Genomic DNA, 22,644 nt, shown 5'->3' on the forward strand with positions numbered 1-22,644 from the left:
CATCGCCGTATTGATGATACCTCACCCCATGCCCTTGGATGATCTCACCCAGCGGTTTCATGTAGATTTGTTTGCTTGTTTGCTTGTTTGTAATTCAGCTGACACACCTTCCTCCTCCCAGCAACGATCCTATGACCTATGGGTTGGGCTCAGAGAGTGACTGGCCCAAAGTCACTCAGCTGGATTATTATGATCATCTTTCTTTGGCCACTGGAGGGCGGTCACATTTCCAGAAAGTGGCATAACAGAAATGTTTGGCTTTGGTTTTTATATTGTGTAGGGTGGGTTGCAGTAAAAGGTATCCCTTTATATGCCAAGGAACGTCTGATATAAATACATAAGCAAACTAACCTTGTGGAGGTTTAATAGTTATTTAATTAATTGAAAAATAACTGAATGTGCTCCTTTGCCAACAAAATTTGGCAATGGGATTTCTGGAGGAAGACAGCAATATTCTGGAGATTATCAAACTATTCAATTCTGATCCAAGGGACGGAATTTGGTAATGAATCTTTTGCTTCAATTAGCAACCAAGGCTTTTTCAAGTTGTTCCCCCCCCTTTTTTTTTTGCTCTCCCCCACTGATGGTAGATGATCTCACTCAGCGGCTTTATGTACATGCCAAATAGGAGTGAAAAAGTAATGAGCCATGCGGAAGCAATCATGGACTGGATCTTTCACTTCCTATCAACCCTAATTGGGACTGATCTTGGAGAAAGAAGTCAAACCAGCACAAAACTGCATGCCCAGCCTCACACCCTGCAGCTGGCCAAAAAGGTAACATGGTCAATGGCATCAAAGGCCTCTGAAAGGCTGAGAAGAATGAAGTGTTCATGGGCGTAATTATCAAGGAGACGCTGAGGTAGTTCCAACTTGCTTTATTACTGATAACAGCATAACAAGAACCAATGTGTCTGATAGCAACTGAGCTATCACTAGCTGACAGCTCCCTTTTATATTGCAGCCTCTCACTATCCAATCACGGTTCATATAATTCCCGCTCCTGCAACTGCCCCCTAGCGACTTTTTAGTACAGATTAATATTGTCAGGTGGAATATTTCAGTGCTACTTTCGAGATTCTTTATTTTTTCAACTCGATTCCCCAGTCTACTTTTGACAAATGATATTAAAAGAACAAAACAAAACGAAGAATAAGCCTGAGAAAAAAGTTGAAATCACTCACTGGTGAATCATCACTCCATTTAAACCCATCCTCTGGGTTTAAATAATTTAAACCAATCCAGTAACGGAAATTGGTGATTCCAGAGGTCCTACAACATAACACAAACAGAAATAAAAGCAATGGTTTTAAAAAGTGAAATAGATCCTGCACTATGGTTGATTTCCCTTAAAATCTGAAAATGTCTGAACATTTCTGAAAGAATAAAGCAATAAATGCTTTTTTGAAAGATAAACTCACTACATAATGGAAATGTAAACTAATTTTCAAATGTAATTTTTCACATTTTAAAATAAAACCTTTAAAATAAGTTTAATATGTATATTACCAGGATATAGAGAAGAAATGGAATTTTGATCATGCCCCCAGCCCCATCTACCGGCAAAAAAGGATAACGGGATTGTCAGAGTAAAGAATGGTGAGAAAGTAAAATGACAAACAGGGGAAAAAAATAGATGGATGGCAAACAAAAAGGAAAGCTAGGAATTCTTTCTACTTTGGGTTTACTCCATTTCCCCAACTGTCAAGTAATACAGTCCCAGATTAAAAAATTCCTTGGGAACCTGATCTTTAGTAGGAAAAAAAATAGTCATTTAAAGAGAATGTTATACAAGGGGTGTCAAGCTTGATTTCATTGAAAGTGAGATCACTGTTGTATTAAACTTGGGGTGGGGCGGGGGGTCATGGCCAGCTTGATGTCACTCATGTTAGGGACATCTGTGAAGACTAAAGCATTCTGCCAGACAAAAACAGGCTCCAAAACTCCATGCAAATTCCATTTTTGCTGGCAGAGGCACTATGAATCAGTCCTTTGTTGTATCCAGATGGCCTCATGGACAAAATCTAAGCCTCCATCAGGCTGGATCTGAGCCCCAGACCTTGACTTTGATCCTCCTGTGCTACACACTATAAAGTCAGAGTCTGGACCTAAATTTAATTCAATATTTCTCATTTTGGAACTTTAAGATGTTTGGACTTCAACTCCCACATAATTTAATGCTGCCATGGTTAAAAAAAACCTAATTAGATTGTTCTGTCACTTTATTTTAATTCTTAGAATCCCCAGCATAGTACTAAGCAGTGATATGTGAGTTAAGGTATGTGAATTCCAGCTTATAAATACTTTATTATCAACACAATGTACGGGTTATGGGTTCAAAGGAATTTTGATTATGTCCCTAGAATGAATGTTTAGATTGAAGGATACATGCATGGACTCACCGCAAGTAATTCTGCAGCATATTGGATTCTTTCGAATGAAAAATGGTACCCAGATCTCCTCCAATTGCTAAACAGAAAGTCCGAGCATCTGCCCATGTCCTCTTGCCTTGGTTTATGAAAGCCTAAGGACAATACATTATTTACAATTAAGCAGAAAAGATGTGCACATGATAAATTGAGAAGTATGTCATTAGCCAACCATGGTAATAACGCTGACAAAATGATCAAAATCACAACAATAAAAGAAATATGGAAATATGGCAAAAAGAATCCTAACCTCATATATAAACTGAATAAACAAATTCTCACAGCCAACCCCCACTCAGTAAAAGACCTTGGAATACTAATATCAAATGATCTAAGTGCTAAAGCCCACTGCACCAATATCGCCAAAAAGGCTTCTAGAGTTGTTAACCTGATCCTACGTAGCTTCTGCTCTGGCAGTCTCACACTACTCGCAAGAGCCTACAAAACTTTTGCCAGACTCATCCTAGAATACAGCTCATCTATCTGGAATCCATACCACATCTCAGACATCAGCACCCTTGAAAACGTCCAAAAATATTTCACCAGAAGAGCTCTTCACTCCGCCACTCAAAAGAGAATACCCTACGAAAATAGACTAACAATCCTGGGTCTAGAAAGCTTAGAACTACGACGCCTAAAACACGATTTAAGTATTGCCCACAAGATCATATGCTGCAACATCCTACCTGTCAATGACTACTTCAGCTTCAACCGCAATAACACAAGAGCACACAACAGATTCAAACTTAATATTAACCACTACAAACTTATTTATTTTTTATTTATTTATTTAGTCCAATACATAATACACATTGAAGAGAAGAGATATGTAGTAATTTAACAAAAGAAACGAATAGAAGAAAAGATATAAAAGTATAAAAGTATATAAATCTTGACTGTAAAAAATATTACTTTAACAATTGAGTTGTCGAAGCGTGGAATTCATTACCAGACTCAATAGTGTCAACCTGTAACCCCCAACATTTCTCCAGGTTCCTAAGAGGACAGTGCCTTTTGTCCCCTGTCCAATTGTCTTTCCTTTATCTCATATATCATATATATTTTCTTCCTTTCATATATCTTCTCCTCTGTTTTATATTTTTCTTTATATATATTACCTCATGTCTATTCTCTTCTATATGTATTGTGTATTGGACAAAATAAATAAATAAATAAGTAGGTAAGTAAGTAAGTAAGTAAGTAAGTAAGTAAGTAAGTAAGTAAGTAAGTCAGTAAGTAAGTCAGTAAGTAAGTAAGTCCACATTGCAACTCATAGTTTTATCTCCATTTTTTTCTGCTTCAGAAAGAATGGAAAACATCCCCACCATTAGCTAGACTTCTAAATTGCTTACAGTTAATAATGGAAGAGTCCACTGAGTTCTAATCTAATCCTGCTCCTGTCAACAGTAGTGTCCTTCAAGGCAGTGTTTTAGGACCAATATTCTTCATACTTTACATAAACCATCTTTGTGATCACATCACTAGCAATTGTGTTCTCTTTGCTGATGATGTTAAACTATTTAATACTACTGACAACACTGCTACCCTTCAAAAAGATCTTCACTATATAGCTGAATGGACAAAAACCTGGCAACTTCAAATCTCTACCACTAAATGCTATGTCTTTCACATTGGTAAAAAGAATTTTAATGCTAAATATAAACTTGAAGGAATCAAATGTATTGATGACCCTCACTCTGTCAATGACCTTGGAATACTCATATTCCAGAGTCCACTGTAACAACATTGACAAAAAGGATTTAAGAGTTGTTAATCTAATCCTTCACAGTTTCTTCTCTGGTAATATTGATCTGCTAACTAGCGCTTTATCAGACCAATCCTAAAATACAGCACACCTGTTTGGAACGCACATAGCATATCTGACGTCAACACAATTGAGAAAGTCCAGAAATATTTCACAAGAAGAGTCCTTCACTCCTCTTCCTACAACAAAATACTTTACTCTGCCAGACTTGAAATTCTTTGATCTTCGTTCTGATTAAATGTCAACCGCTCTAAACTAGACTGCAAAAAATACGACTTCAGCAATAGAGTAGTCAATGCCTGGAATGCTCTACCTGACTCTGTGGTTTCTAGATTGACCTCTCCCCCTTTCTAAGAGGTCTGTAAGGGGCTTACATAAGCACACCATTGTGCCTACCGTCCCTGTCCTACTGTTCTATTGTCTTCTATCATTACTTTTCATCATTATTTTTCTAATGTTTTATTTATATAAATTACCATACTATAATTGTTTGACAAATATAAACAAATGAATGAATGAATGAATGAATGAATGAATAAATAAATAAATAAATAAATAAAATAAGTTTCCCATGGATGGAAATGAAAGACTATATTTATTTTATAAAATTTAGATTCCTCTCATCTTGCTCACAGATGGCAATAGCAATACAGTATAATTTAAAAAAATCTCAGTTTTTAGTAACATAATGTATTCAGATTGAGCCTAAACATCTGATGACTTTGTGGACATGTAGCTTTTTTGTCAAAAATACAAAAGAAGTTCACCAATGCCTTCTTCCAAAATGTCTTTCTTTCATAATCTCTTATCCATATACAAAAAAGTTCCAAGCCTGCTTAGTTTTAGCTGAATAAACCAAGGTTTTCATATCTATTGAGACAGTTTGAAAAACCCGGAATTATATTGAATTGGTAGGATTTCTCTCAAGAGATGTGGGAATGAGCAAAGCATGCTACATGGATATACCGGGGTGGCGCAGCAGGTAGAGTGCTGTATTGCAGGCCACTGAAGCTGACTGCAGATCTATAGGTGAGCGGTTCAAATCTCATAACAGGCTCAAGGTTGACTCAGCCTTCCATCCTTCTGAGGTGGGTAAAATGAGGACCCAGATTGTGGGGGCAATATGCTGGCTCTGCTAAAAGGTGCTATTGCTAACATGTTGTAAGCCGCCCTGAGTCTAAGGAGAAGGGCGGCATAAAAATTAAATAAATAAATAAATAAATAAATGAATAAATAAATAAATAAATACTTATAGATACAAAAATGAAAGGAAAGATGGAGGGGGATTAACCTTGTCAAGCTGACAGTCACAACTATGCAATCAAAACCCTGTCCTTTTAATGGTTTAAACACATATGAACAAAGTGGGGCTTTCATTATTGTGGCCAATTTGACTCCCTCTCTCTCTCTCTCCTCCCCCCTCTCCCCCTCTCCCTCCCTCTCTCCCTCTCTCTCTTTCTCTCTCTCTCTCTCTCATACACGCACACACAACATTGCTGCTTTCAGCATTTGCAAATGATGCAAATGTATTTCCAAAGTTATGTTGCTGAAATTCTGTGTTTTGATTTTGATAGGAGGTAAGAGACCAGAAGGAAGTAAGACAAGTAAGTTTGTTATCATTGTTGTTATTGTGACAGGATTTTTTTAAAAAAATCCTTCTATAAGGCAAAGCAAATTACTGCCATACTGTTGCTAAAAAGATTACATGCAACATCCACGAAGTACCAGGAATTGAGTTTAGCTTTCCTTATATTATATATTCTACATAGAAGGGGCATACTTTGAAGCACATATTCCTTTCTTCACTTGTTGCCCAGCCTTCAGGACACAGAGGGGCAGGTGTTGTAGTTGGTATCGGTGGAGGGGTCACACCATCAGCAAAGCGCTTACAAAGGAACCGTGTCCTGGTCTCACATTTCAGAAGATCCCATAATCCAGCGGTAATTCCAGTTTTCATTGCAACACAACCTGGTTCCCGACCTTCAAGATAGAATCAAGTCATAAACATGCCTGTATCATTTAAAGTGAGACATCTGATTCAAGATATTTATTTGCCTCTTGATTTATTTTACTATAACTTCCCAAACATATCCCCAGAGGATGCTATGGTTTTTTTATTTTGAGATTACATTGTTCATAAAGACTAATAAAGAAGGAAAATTATTTCTAAAGAAAACAACTTCATGCCAAATTGGCATTGTGCCAGGCTTAGATTTCTTATCCTTATCTTCAACAGAACAGAGTGAAAATCTTTCAAAATATTGCTCATTAATTCATTTTTTGATTTTGTCAGACCAAGAGAATTCTAAGAAAGCAAGTAATTAACAATAAGTTGGCCAATTAAAGAAAATGACCTAGGATCTACAGTGGTACCTCTACCTAAGAACTTAATTCATTCCATGACCAGGTTCTTAAGTAGAAACATTCTTAAATAGATGCAATTTTTCCCATAGGAATCAATGTAAAAGCAAATAATGGTTGCAAACCTATTAGGAATGAAATAAAAGCTCGGAATTTGGTTGGGGGGGGGAGGAAAAAGAAGAGGAGGAGGACAGTCACTGCTGAAGGAAGAAGGTGAGGTGAGTGCTCCCTTTTGCCTTTCCATGCCCAGACGCTCTGGGAGGCAACCTCATGCTGGGTGTATGGGAGGCAGCGCGAGGGAAAGGAAAATGTTTCGCTTGCTCTGGACTGCCAAAGCCTCCTTAAGCACCTCCAAAAGGCTCCTCTGGCAGCCCAGAAAAGCCTGAGATGGCCGGGATTAAAGGGGGAATGGCAAGAAACTGGCCGGGCTTCCATGCTGCTCTCAAATTTCCTGGGAAACTTTTCCAGGCTCGGATTCTTAACTAGAAAATGGTTCTTAAGTAGAGTCAAAAAAATCTTAAGCACCCGATTCTTATCTAGAAAATTTCTTAAGTAGAGGCCAGTGATGGGCTCCTACTGAAATATGTTGAAACAAAATACATAAGCCACGCCCACAGTGTGGTAGTAAAAATGTTGGTAGCCCATCACTGGTAGAGGCGTTCTTAAGTAGAGGTGCCATTGTATTTGCATTCTATCAATTCCAAGGAAGCTAATTTTCAGAATAAGTGTTTCTGTGACTGAGAAAAATAAATGAATGTATCCTTAGATTTCAGTGAGATCAAGATATTAAGTGAGAACTTTATTAAATGCAATAGTTAGAGTAGATCAATCTCTAAGTGTTAATTATATGTACCTGGCATTTCTGAATTCCAGTGAGTGAACTGGACTGGTTGTCCGTTGGTCCACCTGAATGTTCCTTTTTCTTGTATGTCAGAAAGTCCAATCCAGATGTAAGGTTCAGGTCTGAAGCCAACCAAACTGGTGAGAAAAGCTTGTTCATATCTGTAGAAAAGAAATAATAATAATAAAAGAAACAATATTTTTGCCAGCTTTATCAATTTTGCCAATATTTGTCACAATGTGCTTTTTCTGCTAATGTCAGTGTCCAAAATTATTTATAAATTCTTTGAAGAAATTACATATTTATGAAAATCAACCCATACTGTTCTTTGGAAGAACAGATATTGAAGCTGAAACTCAAATACTATGAGATTCCCACAAAATAGCAGGAGAGGACTTGTTGAAAACACACTGACGTTGGCAGTGATTGAAGGCAAAAGAAGGGGATAGCAGAGATGGTTAGATAGTGTCATCAACACAATGAGCATGAATGTGGGAAGACTCTGGGAGACAGATAGCAGAGGGCAGATGGGCCTGATATTCTGTGGTTCATTGAGATTGCAAGGAATTGGGCATGACTTAGTGATTAGTAAATATGCAACAAAATTTCAGTACTGTTTTTAGATATGAAAAGAGAGCATGTTCACTGATAGACCTATTCTCTGGTTGTCAGCAGAGAATTGCCCGAATACAGTGATAAGTAGAACAAGTTTCTCTCGGATACTGTAATAGTTGCGTTTGAAATGGAGATAGCGCTCATAAAGATCATGGAAGAAAACAATTTCCTACAATAATCCAGACCAGTATAGCCAAGAGACTATTAGAATGGCTCCAACATTTGGAGAATATTTTATCAATTTGAACTTAATGCTCCATCCTAAATGGAATAGATCACACCCATAAAACAGGAATTGTCTATTTTTTTTCCTTCTTCCCTTTGAAACCTCTTTACTCCTGTTTGCTCCAGTTAGTTAGAACAGTTTTAGATATTATCTCTTTAAATTTAGTTAAATATTGCATCAAAGTTAGTCTCAACAGAATTAAATATTTTTCAGTTTGAACATCTATTACTTTACTCATTATTTCCAACTATCTAAACTTATATTTGGTCATGAAGACTGGACATATGGGAAGTTGAAGCAGACTACAACTGCATGGTAACAGCAAGAATGTATTTTTTTCAGAAGACACTGGAAAAATATATAATTAGCACTCTTTAAATAAAACCATTTTAAATCAATATTTAATTACCTATTTTCAACATAAGCTAAAGTAGCCCCATTATCTGTACACTTTTGACCCGCTTGAGCAAATGATTCAAATGTATTTCCAATCATGTAGCAGTATAAAGAGTATCTTTTCCAGCCCTGGAAAGAAAAGAGAATGAAACCCAACCATATATATGTAGCCTTTTTTTTTTTGCTATAGCTAGGCTGTCCTGTACAGCATTGTGTAAGGATTCACTTTAACCATTACTTAAACTTGAAGGATAGCAGGGGAAGATTTCAAGGGCACATATTTGAGTAAGATGGTTTTATTACAGATATTACAAAAAACTTAAATGCCTCAGAAAAGCAGCAACTCTACATTAATCTAATCCTTACCCCCTCTCTTTCTCTCATCTCCAAAATTCAATTTTGACATCCTTTTTTCCTGTCTGTATACTCTAAAAGAATAAATCATATCTCACGAGGAAGGGTGATTAATATCCCAGCATTGTTATTGTAACCGACTCATCTGATCTCATGCCCTTTTCTCTGACCTTCCTAGTCTAGTTCCATGGTATGTGTGCAATCTATGTTTTTTCCTTTTTTTTAAAGTATGGATGATTACAGAGAAAATATGTTGAGAACTTATGCTTTTGAAGCAAAAGCAATAATTAATTTTGAGGGATAACATTCAGACAGATACAAAAATAATTCTGATAAATAGTTGTCCTTAAATGAAATATGATATGAGCTTAATCAATGAAAAGTGTTGGGATATCCCACCTGTTGTAATGAATATGCTATTAATCGGGATATTAAACTCATATAACATATTAGCATGTAGGAGATAATATTTGTTCTGCTTCTGCTCTTTTAAAAATATTTAAGTACAAATCTCTTGTGAAAATATTTTTGAGGACATTCATGTATTGAAATAGTTTTAATATTATATACAATATTGGTTGTTCCTCCATTTTAAATTAATTGCTTTTACAATTATGCATCTTTGCAGTTTTCTTCTAAGGTTATAGGACACATTTAATATTTTATTACATCCAAAACATAGAAGAAATAATTTTAAAATTCCTTTAAGCGATCTGTAAATATCAGCACTGAACACATAAAGATGACTCAGTTGAATTTTTTTTTTTTGTTCCGTTTTCATACTTACTGAATAAATTACACAGAACCAGGAAGAGTAACTAACTACTCAGCACTTTCATATCATCAATTTTCCACTTACTCTAGAGCATCCTTCATCAATTATTTCCTTTTCTGGTGTTTGTTTTAAAGGTTTCCTTTTGCAAATGTATCCATATTCCATGTCACAAGGTTCATCTGCCCAATATCCATCCTGTGTTGGGCAGAAGAAGAAAACGTCAGAATTACTCAATCGTTTGTCAATGAGATATGTGTATTATCTTTCAGGAATGATGGCTTTATGTCTCCATCTTCTTTAGGTCTCACGCAGTTGAGTTATTTTGCTGGCACGGCCTAACCTTTCATAGCCATAAAATCCCAAAACTATATTATATAATTTATTATTCTTGATTTTATAAAAAGAATATTTTTATCACCAAGGGAATTGAAATTATAGTAACAAATTAAAGAAATAAAATAAAACGCAGCTTTTAAACTTGTAAAGTGATATGAGAACTGGTGCAGATTATAGATTCTGTGCTGGTCTACCAAAGTTTGTTGTTTCTTCTCCAGGCTACTGCCTTATTCTTGTAATGACAAGACAGCTTTCCCCACCTTATTTTAGAAATGTTACAGAGCAAATTTGGGACCCTTTAAATGCAAAACATGAGCTCAGTTCATTAAAAAGAGGTGGGAAATTATCTAAAATATTTATTATTTCATTGTTTATTTATTTGTTATTTAAAGTTAATGTAAAAACTAGTATGTAGTAGCACAGATCCTAAAACTCTTTGTTTTTAATGCTGTTGCTCTATTTCTATTATCGTTATTCAGCCATTTCTTCAATATCCCCACTACCTGGTCAACTTGAGGTATTAACATTGAGGATTCGCCATGCACAACAGGTTCAATAATAGTAATAGCACAGATTTATATACCACTTTACAGTGCTTTATAGCTCTCTCTCTCTAAGCTGTTTACAGAATCAGCATATTTTCTGCAAACTATCTGGATCCTCATTTTACCCACCTCAGAAGGATGGAAGACTGAGTCAACCATGAGCCTGGTGAGATTTCATCTGCCAACTTGCAGGCAGCCAGCAATCAGCAGAAGTAACCTGCAGGACTGAACTCTAACCATTGTGCCATTGTGGCTCCTAATAAACTTAAAATATTCTTTCGATTCAATCAGTTGGCTATACTATATAGTAGTCAAGTATTAAGTGGATTCTTACAATATTTCATTAGAATATAGTGAAGATGTCAAAACTTTATTTACCTTTCCTTTAATTACCACACAATCTTCTTGCCTGTTATTAGCATGTGTTGGCTGCCCACGGAGCCATTTGGTATATGTAACAGGACTCCCATCTGACCATTCAAAGAACATTTGAATCTTGAGATCATTCAGGCCAATCCATAATTCATCACTTTGTCCTAATTCATTGCAGGCAAACAAAAAGTATATTAATATTTTCAATTTATATGCTGCAATGATTTTTTTCTAAATAATCAATCTTCTACTTAAGTTTTTATTGTTTATAGTTTACTTTCCATTTTAGTGAAGGTTTTAGTGTGCTTGTTTAATGTGATGTTAGAATATTTCAAACTATTTTGAAAGAATGGGTTGAAAGGATATTATGCACATTTTTAAGGTTAAAAAGTTCCCAGAATTCCCAGTCAGTAAGATTAAGTCACCCACAAATTCTCCACTAACTCTTTCCTACTATGTTTGGGTTATATGAAAGCAGATCAAGCATTGTCAATCCCACTAGGTAGACCAGACCAGGAAATCAACTCCACATGAAGAAAAAAATTACGCTTATTGAAATAGTCTATAATAGAACTTTGGAAGTCTTTGTTGTACCCCCTCTTCCTTCTTATAGCTCAGTAAATCAGGGGTGTCTCTGGCTGAGCCATTTATGAATGTTAACTTTTTGTTCTGGATTTTTAAAAAAATACTTTTGCCTGCATGATTCCATCAAGATCATCTTCTTTATTCTCAGTAAGCATTGCCCATCATGAACAATGAAACAGATAGAAAATTGTAAGGCTGTATTTAGACATCTCTGCCCCTTCCATCCTGCCAATCAGTTCTCATTCCTATGGATCCAGGAATCTTTGCCTTACAAGTGATATATATATAAGGAATGGTTTCAACCTTTCCTCCACTGAACAGTGCTAAAATATGAAGGGGCTGCTTTTCAGTAATAATTTTCTAATTGGATGCCTTGTGCAGGAATTTTTTATACCGATCAATCACTAAACAAGAGGAGATAATTTTAAAATGTCCTACATCAAAGAGTAGTCAGTATAATCTGACTCTATGCCAGAATATAACATGTGTTTCCTTTCCATGGGGCTAAAATACTATGAATAAAATGAGCACATGATTTCCTCAGACTTGTACAAAATCCAAAAGAGCAGAGCACACTATATTATTTGGCTTCCTGTTCTTACTGTCATTTGTCTCATGACAGAGGTACGGCTTTTTGAATTCCTGAAATGTTCACAAGGTTTTCCTATTTGCGTTCACACCCATCCCTACACATCCTATTACCAACATTGGAGACATTATGATGCAAGAAGCAGAATCCTTCTCTCAAGTGCGGAACATTGTGGTCTATCCAAAATTCTCAACATTTCATTTTAACTGAAACAGTTTTTAGATTTGAAATGCATAACAAACATTGCATAAAAATATTTCACAATAATGAAATATTTTTTGCAATCCACCACAGTTATGCTGCTCATATGTGGAGAAGTTCCACAAGTTTAATCTCCCTGATGGATATGTCCAGTATCTAATCATTCCAAAGCACATAAGCCTTCCAAATTAAAAGTTCTGCATCATATAAATTGTAATCCTGTAGTAAGAAGATTTTAATCTTGTAGCTTACATAAATTATGGAACTTCAATATTTGTCTGCTGCTACTGTATTACTTATTTTACTTCTACTAACTATTGAAAAACCTTCAGTGGTTAAATATTAAACCCCATTTAACATATTTTTAAGCAAGCAGCTTTGAACAAAACCAAATACTGTAATGTAGTTGCCGTGAAATATTTAGACACATTTAGCAACGGTTCCTCAAAAATCTAAGCTAAAAGTTTTTCAGTCATTTAATATCAGATCCTTTGAACTCAGAGAGGAGTTGAACTTGTAACCTTCTATATCCACAGGATGAATTATACTAATTCCTCCCTTCCAATTCCTAAAAGATCAATAGACATTGCTTGCCACACCTTCAAGCAAAACTTTCTAATCATGATGGATAGATTGGATAATGTGAGTATGTTTAATAAAGCTAATAGACTGGTCTAAATATGCAACAAATTGATGTGAAAATGCAAGAAAAAGCAAAGGTTTATTCAACTGCCAGTTGAAAATCCAAACTTTGAATGCTACTTCCTGCTCCTAGAGTCCTCAAACTAGTATCTCATGGGAGTATTTTTTTATTCTCCAAGTTCTTCTTAGTTGGATAAGAACAAGGTGGTTTAAATTTTTCTTTCAAAATAAAAGAAAACAATAGTGAAATTTTCAAGGGTGGAAATAATGCTCTTCAACTTATTTGTTCCTGTTCTCTCTTAATCTCTTAAAGTCTTAATCATTTAGTGAGATATATGAAACTGGTATTGTCAAAATAAATCACTGTTCTTCCTTTCAACTAAACCAATCATGTTTTTGAAAAATGGCTGAACATTCACAGAAACCCAAACTGATACTCACTATACCCAAGCAAAGAAATAATAAAACTGTACTCTTCCACGTTATGGATGCTCGCCAAGTCACCACCTTCCTTTCTACACAAACTAGAAGCGTCTTGCCAGGAAGTAGTTTGTCTGTGAATCCTATAACATTGACCCGCATAAAATATCCATCCTTCAGGGCAATCAGCCAGTATATTAGAACCTGAAAAACATCATAACATCAACAATAATAAAAGCTCTGCTTAGTTCAGATATTTGTTAATTGATTGATTGCATTTATATGGCTGCCCATCTCAATCCAGTGGGCTGGTTGAGGGGAGGCCTAGAATGCTCTCTGGGCTTGATGGTTTACTTGCAAACATTCCATTAACCAACTAGCTAACATCATTAGCATACATAAAATGGGAACTAGACTAAATATATATTAGCATCTGTATATAACTTCTCAGCCATGAATTATATATGCAATATATAATTATTGTCTCAATTACAAACCCATCATTTAATCAATAACTACTTGCTACTGTAAGGTTGCTTAGGTTAGGACAGGAGAGGGGAGAGGTGGACATGGATAGATTCAGAAGTTATTTTCCTGTTATTTTTGGAAACAATCTGAAAGCAAAGAAGTTAGATTGAATGTATTACTGATTCACCATCACCTTTCTTGGAAAGTCATGTCATTCTTGGCAAAGAGGACTGGAGCTGTCATGCCCAACTGGAGTAGAACATATTAGTTCCAGCAGCAATATTATACCACTATTTAACTCCAGTGACCAGATTATTGAAATAACTGGGGAATCAGATAACTGGGAATATCTCGAAGCAAATTTCAAGAGTGCTGAATATGGAATTAGGAAAACCTAACTTTAAAAATAAAATCATGTTAGTACTATCTGAAAATCATCTAAAGAAAAATGGTTTGGTACCTTGAAGCAGTTCGTGCAGTATTTGGAGTTTGATAATGATTTAAGAATTTAGAGATGCCTGAGAGAGTACGAGAATGTTTAATAAGACCTGGAATATCAATATACCAGTAAAGAGATACAGAAAATATAATGTTTTGCTGTCATCTTTTGTTGGAATTGGATTCTATTGTCTTCATGGATTGCACAGCAATCATAAAACTGGAGCATCTTTGCAAGCATTCACACTGTATACTGCATGAGTCAAAAGGAAGGCTTTGAAAATATCTACAGATCCTTCACATACTGGACTAAATTGTTTCAAATTCTACCCCGAAAATGATGTGATAGGGCACTGCACAACAAAACATCTAGACACAGGATAGCTTGTTCCCCCATGCCATCACTCTGCTAAACAACTAATTTCCACAACACTGAAAAAACTATTTATTAAGACAGTATTAACTTCATGCATGCCTTGGTAGATTTCACAGTTTTAAGGGAAAATAATAAAGCAAAAAGAACCAGTGTGATATGATGGTTAAGAATAAAGGCTAGCATCAGAAGCATTGAAATGAGCTGAGGTGGGTAGAGTACAGTACTGCAGGCCCTAAAGCTGACTGTCAGCGGTTCAAATCTCATCACCGGCTCAAGGTTGACTCAGCCTTCCATTCCTCCGAGGTGGGTAAAATGAGGACCCGGATTGTGGGGGCAATATGCTGGCTCTGCTAAAAAGTGCTATTGGTAACATGTTGTAAGCCGCCCTGAGTCTAAGGAGAAGGGCAGCATTAAAAAATTGAGTAAATAAATAAATAATTCCTTTCAGCCATGGAAGCTCTTTCAGTGACTAAAGGGCCGGCCAGCATCTCTTAATGCAGGCTCATACACAAGATTGGGAGGTGGGGAATAGGATAAAATATTTATTTCTACACCATCCTAAACTTCTAAAGATATGCTGGGACATAAATGTGATGAGAAAATAATGGGGGGGGGGGGGGGGAATTGATAGCATATGCCTAAATTAAGGCTACCAAAGCTTTATATAGGAATTAATTGAAACATTCCTATTGTTGATTAACACAATGGTGCTTCCTTGTTTGGGTAATCAAATGTCTGCCAAAAAAAAAAAAAGAATCAAACTCGGACAGAACAAAGTTCTCTCCCAGCCTTCATCAATTTAAAGAGTTCCCTTGGTATTAACTTTATAACAGGATTCACAAATCCATTTTAAGAAAACTGCACTATCTTTTTTAAGAACACTATGAACTTTGTTGAAGCAGTGGTTAGAATATAGCAAGCTACTTCTGTTCACTGCTAGATTCAGTTTGACTGCATCTGCTGACTGCTAGATGCAGTTCAATTCTCAATGGCTAAGGTTGACTCAGCCTTCCATCCTTCCTAGGTGTTGTGATTCAGTCTGAGGCTGCTCAGGGAATGGCTGGAACTCTGCCGGCTCCATGCTCAGAGGGGGAGGACGAGGAACAGGAGGAGGAGGAGAACCAGGCAGACGGGGAAGAGGAATGTCAGGACGAGGAGGAGGGAGAACAGCCTGAGACCCCCGGGGGGGGGAGCTCTCCCCAGCGAGTAGCCTGGAGTCATTAGATGAGAACGCACAAGCCATCATAGATATGAGGCAGAGAAGGGCAGCACAACGAAGGGGACAATTAGCCAGGTATTTCCATCCCTAATAGGCAACAGCTGGGTTTGGGTGTGGTTCTCCTCAGAAAGGTTGAAAATGCAGGCCCGCCCTTCCTGTATTGTGGAGAGTTATCTTTTGGGAGTCCTGTGACCTTGCTTCGATCCTTGGCGTCTCTGATTCTGGCTTGTGGCCTCGAAGGCTGAAAACCTGGGGGAGGCGTGGGTTTTATTATCTACAGTGGTGTGTGTGCCAGCAAGAAGCCTGTTGTATTGTCTGGCCATCGTGACTCTTCTGTGAAGCTTCATAGCATTCCAGTTTGTAAGAACAGTTTTTGTTATCTGTGTTTGTTTTCAAAGATATAAAATGACTTTGCTTTTTACCAGCGTGTCTGGCTACTCTTTTTAGTTGGTGTTGACGTCTGGGGGAACCCAGACAGAACACTAGGTAGGTAAAATGAGGACCCAGATTATTGTGGGTGGTATGCTGACTCTGTAAACTGTTTTACAGAATGTAAATGTATATAAGTAAAAATGGCATTGCTATTTTCCATGTTTGTCAATTTATCTTCACATTGCTAACATACCTGAAGGAATAATGAAGTTGTTCAAAGTGGCATTTCCTTTTTTACAAATGTAACCAAGTTTATTATCACATTCCAGGTTTTCCCACTTGGCTGCTTTACTAGGATTTAAGGCTCCACATATCTTCCCAGGTTCTGGGGAAGGGCTTCCTTCAGGAAACAAATAGAAGGCAAAAAGGATATAATTAAGTTCTCACATAATTTTGGTAAAACTTTGTTGAACCTAATGGAGATGTGCATATGGAGAAGACTGTGCAACATGTTCAAAAGATCTTCAGAATATGTAAGAATACAAAGACTAGGTTCATACCTGCATAATATATAATATTAATATATTATTATCATATAATATGATAATGTAGGGTCACTCCTAATATCTTTCAGTCCTTTCTTGCTCTCCCTATTATTATTAGGACTTGGGGCGGTTCACAACATATCAGAACAACATAACAACATCTAAAAATCCAATTAATATAGCTAAAAAGTAAGTTGCTAATACAGCTAAAAGTAAGTTTCGTAAGTTGCTAAAGACCCACCTATGTTGCCAGGCATGGGCGAACTAAGATACCCCCAGGTATATATAGTTAATGCATGGAATGATTGTGTTGTATGGTTTTAATGTGGGGTTTTAGATGTTTTTAATATTAGATTTGTTATATTGTATTATTTGTTGTGAGCCGCTCCGAGTCCACGGAGAGGGGCGGCATACAAATCTAATAAATTATTATTATTATTATTATTATTATTATTATTAAATGATTAATTATAAAAAGACTTAAAAACTCTAATATAATTTAAAAAAAAACATTCATCACCATTCATTCAATCAAACATATTAAACATTCATTCTATCCCAATCCTGCACTTTTCCTCCCTAAGTTGTGTACGTTGGAAACACAAAGTACAGGCAATGGCATTCCACACTGTCCAAAGAATAACCTATGTTGATTTTTCTGTGCATGTTTAAACTGAAGACAGGAATTAAATCAGGGGTCCCCAATCCCTGGTCCGTGTAGTGTCATTGGTCCATGGCATGCCAGAAACCAGGCCATGCAAACAAGCCAAGCCTCATCAAAGGGATCCAGGCAACACAGTAAACCTGCCCCCTCTAGTCTGCAGAAAAACTTCTCTCCATGGAACTGGTCCCTGGTGCCCAAAATCTTGGGGGCCACTGAATTAAAGCATTCAGAAAGAGTAGGAAGAATGGAGAAAGTTACCAACTGCTGAGGAAACCATTTAATTTCTTTTATCAAAATAAAATAGGAAAAAATAGGTGACATAAGGTTTTAATGCAAAAACAAATTAAAGTAATTTTTTTAAATGTATATTTCAATAAAAGACAAAATTACCTGGTGCCCAATTTAGATATCTGAAAGGATAGCCACCACTCCATTGCCATCCACTGTTGAAATCCAAATTATTAAGACCAAACCAGAGTGCAGTACTCAAAGTAGAAGTTAACCCTGAAAAAGGATCAACATTTAACAATGCATCTATTTCAGGAATATACACTGAGTAGCGTGCAGCAACAATTACAACAATTATTTGGAGGTATGAAGCATACAGTTAGTTGCTTCTCATATTTCTGCAACCACAATGCTATAAAACTTGTTATATCCTAAATTGTTTATGGTAGAAGAATACTAACTGTGTCACCTACATTACCAAGTCAGTTCACATTCATAGTTCATGGTGGAACTGAATCACTTCCAAGCATTTATGAGTCCTGATTTTCCAAATAACAGTAACAATAACAATAGATAGATAATAACCCCAGACATGCCAGTACTTACTTCAAGTAGGATTGGGAATAAAATGTTATAGCCTCCTCTTTATTTTAACTCTGATTGTACTGTAGGAAATACAACTAAATATTAATGGACTTTAGTTCATTTACCTGTGAGGTACATTTGTTCATGTACCTCTGTGATACCCAACAAATTGGCACCTTGTTGTTGGCAACTTTTACTAGCTTGGAACCAGGTCAGAGCAGATTCTGAGTTTATTTGATACTTGCTACTTGTCACGGGGTCTTTAGTCCAAAAGTCCTCTTCATTAGCTGTTAAAAGAAAGATGTGTCCATATGGTTTCCCATGGTTTTAAAACAATAAAACAATATCATGCTTAAAACTAGATTGTTTTCATAATTCAGTACTGTGAGGATTCTATTTGTATTTAAAAATAAAATTATTTGGTCAAGCAGCCTAAAGAAAGCATAAAGCACAAAATCCTAAAAACCCACCTCTGTCGTCAGGCATGGGGGAATTGAGATATTCCCTTCCCTTTAGGCTTATAAAATTTATGCATGGTATGTCTGGTTGTATGATTGGTTTCTTAAATTGGGGTTTTTTACATTACTTTTAATATTAGATTTGTTCATATTGTCTTTTTACTGTTGTTATCCGCCCCGAGTCTATGGAGAGGGGCGGCATACAAATCTAATAAATAAATAAATAAATAAATAAATAAATAAATAAATAAATAAATAAATAAATAAATAAATAAATAAATAAATAAATAAATAAATAAATAAATAAATAAATAAATAAATAAATAAATAAATAAATAAATAAATAAATAAATAAATAAATAAATAAATAAATAAGTAGGTAGGTAGGTAGGTAGGTAGGTAGGTAGGTAGGTAGGTAGATAGGTAGATAGATAGATAGATAGATAGATAGATAGATAGATAGATAGATAGATAGATAGATAAATAAATAAATAAATAAGGCTTTAATAGCTGAAGACTAGATGTCTAAGTGATGGTTTATACAAAGAAAAGAGGCAATTTTGCACTAATGCCTGAAATTGCTACATTCCAGATATGTGAGCTCCAGGCTTCCCCACACCATTTTTCTATTAACATATTAGACTATAGATTCCATGATTTATTTACAAGTTTGTGCCTTTGAGTCAACCTTGTGTCAGGTCTTGTAGAGGGAATGTTAACGCAGCTGAAGGTCACCAGAATTCTCAAAGGCTTCACAAAGCATAGAATTACAGTCAACTTATGATAACTGCTTGAACAAATGGTAAAACTGTTTGTATTTGTATGTATGTATGTATGTATGTATGTATGTATGTATGTATGTATGTATGTATGTATGCATGCATGCATGTATTTAATAGCAGTCTTTTGTCCATCTAGGTCTAAAGCCTAATTTCATTAGAACATAATATATTAAACAACATTGATTAGATGGCGTAACAAGTTGTTTTTAAGTCATAAATCATTTATTTTTACTTTAACTGAGCATAATATGTGAATATCTTCACAGAAGCTACAAATGAGCAAATCATCCCTTATTTTAATAAACAAATCATAGAACCAATGCCTCTGAGTTTTTCTGCTCCAAGGCACCCATTATAGGGACTAGGATCAAGTAAGAAGAAAGAAGAAAGCAGAATTATCAGTCATCCAGGTCATGGTTGTCTTACAAGCTTCTCATCCAAGAAGCTTCCTCAGTTCTGAAGAAAAGAAAAAGAACTGATGAAGCTTCTTGGGTGGAAGTGAAACATCTTTAAGGAAAAAATGAAGTCCAGTTGATTTTTGAAAAAGAACCTTTGGGAGAAGAAAACTGGTTGCTAATTAACTTACTGCTTAACATAGAAATGGTCTGCAGAACAGTATCTCCACTATATCAATATTAACTCCAAAAGAAAAGGCAGAAATGAATTATTTGAAATGAAAATTCTTCCTCCCTCTCCCTCCATTTCTCTCCTTTCTTTATCCCCGTCTGTCTCCCTCTCCCTCCAACTCTTCCTCCCTCCCTCCCTACCTTTTGCCATTGCCCTCAGTGTCCAATGTTATTCAACTGGTTTTCTGATTAATATGAGCTGATTTCCTGCTTCCTAGGATCATACCTTAGTTTCTATACTATATTAGTCCCCACCACCGTACATTGCATAGGAGAGGACTATTTGTGAAACTTTCTGCTCCCAAATGTATTTGACAGTCCCACATGTCTAACAAAATGAACACACACCTGGCTCCTTTACTGAAGTGAAGTCACCTTAAGGACCCTAGACGTGTGCCTTCTTGGTAGCACTTCCCACCTGGAATAATATTTATCCATCTTCACTATTGGTCCCAACCCTTTCAGAAAGATAGTCAAGACCTAGCATTTTGCCCAGGGCTCAGGCTCTGGATTAGTAGACTTTCCAATTGGCTGGGCTATATGCTATAATGAATTTTGATCATTCTCTACTCCTTTAGTTGCTATTTAATGGTATGCATTGTTTTCTATTTGTTTGATGTTTGATGTTTTTATATATACCACCCGGAGATAATCTGTTTGTATTCTCTCACTAAACAAACAAATATTAGTCTTTATAAAACAAGTATTTCCTCCATACAACAGTATTACATAGATACATAGTGCCATAATAACACTTCATGATCCAAACTTATCTTGAAAAATCCTTACAATTCATAGGACAGAATCCATATTTCTTTTCTTTGTTATAATCCCTTGTAGTTGAACACCACAGCAAGCCATCAGTACTTCCTTCAATGGTACATTCCGCATACCAGTTGGTACCAAACTGGAAAGGGAATACACAAGGAGCCCCATTGCTGTTACCTTTTAAGGTAAATAAGTCTGAAATGAAGGAGAGAAGAAATAATAATTTACAGTCATTCTTTCTCAACCCTAGAAAGCAGACAATAAAATATTGCCAAGAAAACTACAGCGCCTTGTACAGGCAGTTGCCAGGAATCAGTATTGACACATATGTATATCACACCTACACAAAAGAATTTGGCATGCATGGAATTGCTGAATTTCAAGATGATTCTATAATAAATCTCTCAACATTACTCCATTGTTTTCTGCCTGTTCACATTTATCTGCCTTCTACTTTACCAATTTCTTTTTCATGAAATTGAAAAGAAAAGAATAAACATTAAATGTTTAAGGTATTTTGGTGGAATATTGAAGTGCATTATTCAATTTTAATTTTGTGTATGACATAAATAAAGAAATGAGAAATCTGAAGCCCTGGACAAATATCTTTGGTCAGGTGCAAATAGATGTGCATAAAAGAGCATTTGATTATAAATATCTTATTTAGAGTATGAATCAAATAAGAAAATAGTTTAAGGATTCTGTTGCTTCAGTATTAAACATTTACTATAATAGAGGCAAATATGCTAAAATGATAAATGAAAATATAACAATTCATATTGATTGCAAGGTTTAACCTTTAATAAAACAAGATGAAATATTTTGAGGCTATTTCATTTGAAAGGTCAGAAATATTTTTTAACATCTTCTAGCATGTAGGAAGGAGGAATTACAAAAACAGAGTGGAATATTGGAGATTTGACCAACTTTGAAAAGCTTATACTACAAAATTCAGAATATTTATTGAGTGTGTATGTACAAACATTTTACAGAAATATGATTCAGAAACTGAACTCAAAGATTGCACAATTAAACAGCTGCATAATTAAATAGGACAATTTATAAGCAAGATTGGGAATGTTGTGTCAATATTACACTCAAATAAATTGATGCAAGGCATTTTTTTCTCTTTGGAATATTGCTCCATAGTTGATTGCCAAATGTGTGTGTGTGTGTGTGTTAATCGCTGCTTAAAAGTGTTCCCTTGTTCTAGCCCAGCGATAGCCCACCATTCCCGGTGCCACCAGAATGGGCCAGGAGCATGCTCAGAAGCCAAATCTCATGTGAGGACATACGATTTCTGGTGGGTTTTTTTGCTTCCACGAATGTGCAGAAGCAAAAAAGGTGAAAATCAATGAAAAGCAGGTAAGTTACCATTGCCGCCTTTCCTCACTCGCTGACTGCTCTGCCCATTTGCCCACCTATCCTGCTTGTTTGCCCGTCTGCTGCCTGTCCTGCCTGTTTGTCTGCCTGCAACCTGCTGCCTGTTTGACAGCTCACCGCCTGCTCTGCTGCGAGCAGTGGCTTCACTGCGGGTGGCCCAAGTACTCTGCTGCCTACTGCCTGCCTTTCCTTTCACCCCGATGCTTGCATGATTGCTTCTCCTTCGCTGCACCAGGCCTGGTGGCCCTGAACTCTGGCCATGTAGCCTGCTCTCTGCTCTC

The 22,644-nt window shown here is 36.1% G+C and overlaps 1 protein-coding gene across 1 annotated transcript in view; it reads right to left on the reverse strand.

Moving 5' to 3' along the window:
• LOC139152988 (macrophage mannose receptor 1-like) overlaps nucleotides 1-22,644 on the reverse strand; it is a 66,466-nt gene that overhangs the window by 40,385 nt on the left and 3,437 nt on the right. Inside the window, exons 3-14 of the mRNA XM_070726472.1 lie at nucleotides 21,002-21,175; nucleotides 18,472-18,633; nucleotides 17,924-18,037; nucleotides 16,578-16,724; nucleotides 13,473-13,655; nucleotides 11,021-11,178; nucleotides 9,846-9,956; nucleotides 8,646-8,761; nucleotides 7,408-7,556; nucleotides 5,974-6,173; nucleotides 2,402-2,523; nucleotides 1,184-1,271 (exon numbers count right to left, since the gene is read on the reverse strand). Coding sequence (XP_070582573.1) covers nucleotides 1,184-1,271; nucleotides 2,402-2,523; nucleotides 5,974-6,173; nucleotides 7,408-7,556; nucleotides 8,646-8,761; nucleotides 9,846-9,956; nucleotides 11,021-11,178; nucleotides 13,473-13,655; nucleotides 16,578-16,724; nucleotides 17,924-18,037; nucleotides 18,472-18,633; nucleotides 21,002-21,175 — 1,724 coding nt within the window. The remainder of the gene's footprint in view (nucleotides 1-1,183; nucleotides 1,272-2,401; nucleotides 2,524-5,973; nucleotides 6,174-7,407; nucleotides 7,557-8,645; nucleotides 8,762-9,845; nucleotides 9,957-11,020; nucleotides 11,179-13,472; nucleotides 13,656-16,577; nucleotides 16,725-17,923; nucleotides 18,038-18,471; nucleotides 18,634-21,001; nucleotides 21,176-22,644) is intronic.

This window comes from Erythrolamprus reginae, chromosome Z, assembly GCF_031021105.1.
Source record: "Erythrolamprus reginae isolate rEryReg1 chromosome Z, rEryReg1.hap1, whole genome shotgun sequence".
In the NCBI taxonomy this organism is placed as follows: Eukaryota; Metazoa; Chordata; class Lepidosauria; order Squamata; family Dipsadidae; genus Erythrolamprus; species Erythrolamprus reginae.